Source organism: Pagrus major, chromosome 22, assembly GCF_040436345.1.
Source record: "Pagrus major chromosome 22, Pma_NU_1.0".
NCBI lineage: Eukaryota > Metazoa > Chordata > Actinopteri > Spariformes > Sparidae > Pagrus > Pagrus major.
This window is the reverse complement of record NC_133236.1, coordinates 24,345,096-24,351,629: the sequence shown is the minus strand read 5'-3', so window position 1 is coordinate 24,351,629 and position 6,534 is coordinate 24,345,096. Positions and strand designations below refer to the sequence as shown.

The 6,534-nt window shown below is 42.1% G+C and overlaps 1 protein-coding gene across 1 annotated transcript; it reads right to left on the bottom strand.

Moving 5' to 3' along the window:
- Positions 1-690: 690 nt before the first annotated feature.
- LOC141017600 (protein LEG1 homolog) lies at positions 691-3,903 on the bottom strand. The gene is made up of 9 exons (XM_073492302.1): positions 3,879-3,903; positions 3,456-3,755; positions 3,218-3,304; positions 3,064-3,137; positions 2,083-2,187; positions 1,708-1,826; positions 1,283-1,424; positions 1,089-1,185; positions 691-1,008 (listed from the first exon to the last, which is right to left on the bottom strand). The coding sequence occupies exons 1-9, from the start codon at positions 3,886-3,888 to the stop codon at positions 857-859; spliced, it is 1,086 nt and encodes a 361-aa protein (XP_073348403.1). The 5' UTR covers positions 3,889-3,903; the 3' UTR covers positions 691-856.
- Between the last annotated feature and the right edge of the window lie 2,631 nt (positions 3,904-6,534).

Genomic DNA, 6,534 nt, shown 5'->3' with positions numbered 1-6,534 from the left:
CATAGCATTTTTCACCATTTTTCAAAGAATACATATTTCATTATAGTATAGACATTATTTAAGATGTATATGCTATCATCACATTATTGGAAATGATACACGGTCTGTGCTTTGTCCTTTGACGTTTCATGAGAGGTTAGTACTTTCATCAGATCACCACTAGAGAGCACTATTGGACTAGAGTAAAGCTGTAATGACCCACAACACTACATGATTTAACATGAATTAATGTGAGGATGTGTTAGCTGACTGTCTTTACAATCACAACTAAATAAATCAGTGATGACAGAAGTGTTCAGATCATTTCACTGGAGTAACAGCAGTAGTTCTGCAGTATGAAAAAATTTATTCTTAGGCAAGTAAATATTTATAAAATATACTTAAAGCTGCTGTACACAATATATTTTTATTAAAATAAGTGTTAACTAGCCCTATATTCCAACAGTAATCACTGTTTAACAGCAGCTTTAAATATCAAAAGTAAGTAAGTAGGTATGTTTGATGAAGAATATCCAATTATTATTGTATATATCTTAATTGGATTGTTATTACTACTGTTATTACTGTAGTGGAGTAGAAATATAAAGTAGGCCTACAGAGACCAGAAATACTCAAATCAATTGTGTTGTCCTTTTGTTTATGCAGTTCACTCAGTCATGGAAACATGAAAATCAGTCGGTGCCGCACACATTGTGACATACTCAACTTTATTGCAGTTGTAAGTTTGAAGACGTTCTGTGGAAACAAATCTTGCTGAGTAGTTTCAAAGAAGCTTGATATGTGATGTATATCATCGATTCAAATTCAGAAACATGACTAATAATAATAATATAAAAGTAATCGTTGTGTTATTTACTTAGCAGCTCTTAGTTATTTGAGTGACGACAGAAATGAAATTGGTCGTTGCTTCGCCGGGATTCGTCATCAGCTGCTCCATCATCACCCTGCCTTTCTCTCTGGTCTCGAAGGAACACATGGCTCTTTTCCACATCGTCACCAGCGACCCGCCTGGAAGATGACACATGATTGGGATCACCCTTAAAAGCTTAAAGTGTGTGTCTGTGTGCGTCTGTGTGCGTCTGCCATACCCAGTAGAGTGTTGATTCTATCCAGCCAGGAGAAGGTACTCAGAGTGTTGTTCTCGTCCAGACTCAAATCGGCAATGTTGGGTGCAACGTCAGCCTCCTAGATGTTCAGATGTGACAGGAACAACACAACTTAGATGAAGTAAAAACATGACAGGTTCAGGAAAGAATGGATTGATGGAGATGTGGGCACGTACCTGCAGGATACGACTTGGCAGAGGTTCTAGAAAAACCTTAGATCTCTCCAAACTGGACTGGAAACGGGATGCGGAAACGTACTCTGCTGAGTTCAGCCAGCTCTTCATAAAGTTCCTCTCTTTGGAGGAGTAGGAGGTCTTCCTGAAGGACAGGAAAGCACAACAGAGATGAGACGGTCATGTGACCAGAGGGTCGTGCCCCATCACTTGTCATGACCAGGGGTCGTGCCTCATCATGATTGATGGGAGAAAGAAGCAAAGTTCTGCTGCTCAAACATACAAAGCCAGAAAGGTTGGGAACCGCTGCTTGAGAGGTGCAGGTATGCAGTTTTTTTGTTTTGCAAACTGGTTGCAGCCTTGTATTTGACAGAAAGACGAAGGAGAAGATAAATAACCCTAACCCTAACCCTAGATAGATAGATTACCTGTCGTTGCATGCAGCAGAGGCATGAGTGGAAGACGTTTGGGCCTCCCAGTAGAGACCAAGGAGACTGTCTTTCTTCTCACTGTCAGTGACAGCAGGGTCAGTCTCAGCCTTGAGGCCCTGTAATCACACACATTAAACATTGAAGAGGTACTTCAGCGAACAGGCGGAGATATCTTGACTTTTAGACTTGTAAACTGAACTCAATGTGTAAGATCAGTGTCCCTTTGGTATATTATTTTCATTGTGTGTATTCAAAAGGCTTAATAAATGAAACACTTCACCAGTTTATTGCTATATCAAAATAATCAGTAACATGAAAATAAAATGTGTGTGTGTGTGTGTGTGTGTGTGTGTGTGTGTGCACTGCATGTACCTGGAAAAAGGCGTCCCACTTACTCATGGGGTCTGCGTATTTAGCTGCACAGTCAGTATATGTGGTGCAATAGTCTGTTACGCCTTCAGGCACCATCATCTGGACCTGATAAGATCAATAACAGTGATTACAACAATCATCCTCAGATCGCACAAAATGCCAATTTCTACATGGTGTTGCTTTAATGGTGCCCTATTGGATGAATCCTAATGACTCTGGTGATCCAACGACTTTTCTTCTAGCGCCATCATGAGGTTGAAAATATGTATTATTTATTAAAATGTCTGTGAGATGTAGTGCACTAACACATTCATGTCCCCCTAAGGCTGAATTGCATTAATTACATGTAGCGCCATCAGCAGGTTAAAGTTTTAATTTGTTCACTTTGGTTTATGACCAAATACCTTAAAAACTAATGACTTCAGCCTCAGTTGTACTTGAACAAATGTTAACACACTAACCTTCTAAACTAAGATAGCGAACGCGGTAAACCTGTATCATCATACCTGCTGAAGTTTAGCATGTTGCCGTCCTTATTGTGAGCATTTTTAGCTTGTTGGTGTTGTTCCTACAACATTATCATTAATGTTGCTGCCAGACTGTCATTGCAGCTGACCGATCATGTTTAAGTCAAGTCATAGCTTTGTAACTCAAGAAAAAGGATGTACTTTAAAGGGGCACTGAGCAGTTTTGGAGAATAAATTTAAACTCTTTATATATAAACTTTTTTCCATAAGTGAATGAACAAGTTGTTCTCAGAGGTATTAAAAGTCCCCAGAACACTGTTTGAAGCTAGAAATGTGGCAGGGTCCGCCAGTACAAACAAAGTCAGTTTGTGTATTCGATTAATCAGTCATGAAAACAAAGAGAATTTGTTTGTTTAGGCATAAAAAAAAAATCAGTTCAGACCTCCTCTTCTGAGAATTTTCTTCCCCAAAACTACACAGTGCACCTTTAACCCACCCAGAACTGCACAGGTACCTGAACTCCTGGTCCCATGAAGCCCTGCTGTGCAGCAGACAGGAAGGGCAGAACAGAGGTAAAGTAGTTCACACCTGGAGGAGGAAGAAGTGGTTTAGTGTTTAGTGTTCTCTTTGTATTTGTATATACGTGTGTGTGTGTTTGTTGTACTCACAGCTCCACCAGCTCTGAGGAGAAATGCACATAGTATCTCCAGTTTGCAGGCCGCAGGTTGTCGCACCGGTGTTGTCAGCGAGACGCCCTACAGAACCAGCATATTGTACATGACGCCGTGAGCTGATTGGTTTAAAATGTTCACTCAGTTTAGGACAAGACAAATGATCCTGTTTCTCAAGTAGAGTTGCTTAAACATGTTATAGATAAATTAGGAAAGAAAATAATTTTGATCTTACCTGAAGTCAACATCCATCCAAGCTGCAGTGACAGTCCCCACAGAGGACTGTCTGTGGCATTTCCCCCCATGCAACCCATTAACGGGTCTGTTGAAGATATCAGCAGCCGGAGCAGACTCATGCGCTGGAGGTAGTTCCAGGGGTCTGGAGTCAGGATGCTGTCCGTTATCGGCATGTCAGTCACCTGGCTAGCCGTGTGGGCCCACAGGATGGGCATGCCATTGTCTAAAATGACACCAGAGCTGCAGAGAGACACCACGCATGCCAAGAGGAGGCCGAGGACCGTTGGACGGAGCATGACTGCGGAGAGGGTCAGAGTCAAGAGGACTGAGAGTTGTCACATAGATACAAGGCTTATATACTCTCTGCCCGCATTTACATGTTCTGACCCACACGAGCAAACATACAGATACACCCGCTCACCTTTGTCCATGTGACAGGTCGTTCACTGGACCCTCAATCGCAGACAGATAAGATAATGTGTTTACGTAGGGAGCAGTATTGTACAAATCCTTCGAAAACAGAACACACACAAGATCAAGTGAAGACGACATAAAAGGGCAATCATTTCACTCAACAGTGTTTCACTACTGTTCAATCACTCAGGTTTTTCACATCTGAGAGTTGAATGTCAAGTGGCACATTGGATGTAAATTAAAATGTGATTGGCAGAAGATTTTTGACTCTAAAGTTACTCACAATGATCCATTTAATGTAACGCTCTTGATCCCCTTTGCTTTCATTGTCTGTCTAAAATAAAAAATGTACTGTGTATACAGGAAGTATTCAGATACCTTCACTTTTTACACATTTTGTTATGTTGCAGCCTCATGCTGAAATCATTAAAATGATTGTTTCCCCTCACCAATCTACACTCATTACACCATAATGACAAAGCGGAAACAGAATTTTACAAAGTTTCACATTGACATCAGTATTCAGACTCTTTACTCTGTACTTAGTTGAAGCTCCTTTGCCAGCGATCAAAGCATCGAGTCTTCTTGGGCATGACGCGACAAGCTTTGCACACCTGGATTTGGGGATTTTCTGCCATTCTTCTCTGCAGATCCTCTCAAGCTCTGTCAGGTCGGATGGGGGCCGTCAGCCATTTTCAGGTCTCTCCAGAGATGTTCGATTGGGTTCAAGTCAGGGCTCTGGCTGAGCCACCCAAGGACATTCACAGAGTCGTCCCTAAGCCACTGCTGCGTTGTCTTTGCTGTTTGTTTAGGGTCATTGTCCTGTTGGAAGGTGAACCTCAGGCCCAGTCTGAGGCCCTGAGTGCTCTCCACCAGGTTTTCATTAAGGATATCTCTGTACTTTCATCCATTCAACTTTCCCTCAACCTTGACCAGTCGCCCAGTCCCAGCGGTGCCTTGTTTCCTCCGGATATGACACTTAGAATTGAGGCCAAACAGTTCAATCTTGAGTTCATCAGACCAGAGAATCTTGTTTCTCACAGTCTGAGTGTCCTTTAGGTGCTTTTTGCAAACTCCAAGCGGGCTTTCATGTGTCTTTCACTGAGGAGAGGCTTCCGTCTGGCCACTCCGCCTTAAAGCCCGGCTCGGTGGAGCGTTGCAGTGATGGTTGTCCTTCTGGATGTTTCTCCCATTTCCACACACCTCAGCCAACGTGACCATTGGGTTCTTGGTCACCTCTCTTACCAAGGCCCTTCTCCCCCCGATCGATTAGTTTGGCCGGGCGACCAGCTCTAAGAAAAGTCCTGGTTGTTCCAACTTCAATGCAGCAGACATTTTTTTTATAGCCTTCCCCAGATCTGTGCCTCGACACAACCCTGTCTCTGAGCTCTGCAGGCAGTTCCTTCGACCTCATGGCTTGGTTTTTGCTCTGATGTGCATTGTCAGCTGTGAGACCTTATATAGCGAGGGTGTGCACCTTTCCAAATCATGTCCATTCAATTTACCACAGGTGGCATCCAGTCAAGGTGGAGAAACATCTAAAAGATGATCAAGAGAAATTGGAGGCACCTGAGCTGAATTTCAAGTGTCGTAGCAAAGGGTCTGAATACTTACGTCAATGTGTTATTTCACTTTTCCCTTGTTAATAAATTTGCAAAAGTTTCTAAAATTCTGTTTCTGCTTTGTTATTATGGTGTTTTGAGTGTAGATTGATGAGGGGGGAAATTATTTAAATGATTTTTGCATAAGGCTGCAACATGACAAAATGTGGAAAAAAGTGAAGGGAGCTCTCAAAAACCTCAAGACCTCGTCTGCAGTCTGATAACAAGTTAAGAGCGACTGTATGTCCGGTCGATCAACAGCTGTGTATCCACATCTGCACATGTACAGTAAGTGACCACCATGTACTTTTTGCAAACAGTCTCTGTAAGAGTTTTTTGGCTACCAGCAGCTTGATAGTCTGAGATAACTCGCCCTTGTTTTGTTCCTGAAAACTCAAGGCAGGATGGAGACAGCCAATCACGTATGTTCCACGTGAATGTCATCAACCTCATGTTCTAGTTATGAAACAAAAAGTCAATTGACTTGTGACATGTGCAGGAAAGTGGACGTGCCTCAGTCCTCCTGTGGTCTGTATGGATTTATTGAGTATTTACCATTTTTTGCTAATTTATAACTCTCAGAGGAAAATATTGGACTTTTACTCCACCACATTTATTTGACACTAGATACTTGTTATGTTTTTCCTTATAAAAATCTGAAAATTGGCTCCACATTAAAGAACTACAACATTAAAATGTTTCATAATGCTTTCATGACTGAATAAACACGATGTTCTCAGCGGAAAAATAAGGTTCCCAGAACACTGTTTGAAGCTAGGAAGGTGGCAGGGTCCGCCAAATATAAACAAAGTGAAATTGTGTTGTCTGTAAGGTTCTTCCCCAAAACTACATAATGCACCTTTAAAAAGATCAGAGTACTTTATTCCACCACTGTAGTTAGTTACAACAACTGTGATCCTGACTGGCTGTTGGCCTGAACAGATGTATGAGAACGGCTGGTTCACCAGGAGCTGGAGTTTGTTGCAGTAGCTGTGTGATTAACCTGTCTGAACCTCGATGAGCAAACATCTGCCGGGTTTACTTATGATAGCAAACGTCCAG

Bases quoted from the DNA above. Each gene is read 5' to 3' on its own strand.
- LOC141017600 (XM_073492302.1), bottom strand. The intron at 3,305-3,455 runs GTAAGATCAAAA...CTGGTTCTGTAG, and splicing joins TGGATGGATGTTGACTTCAG to GGCGTCTCGCTGACAACACC. The intron at 1,009-1,088 runs GTATGGCAGACG...GTCATCTTCCAG, and splicing joins TAGAATCAACACTCTACTGG to GCGGGTCGCTGGTGACGATG.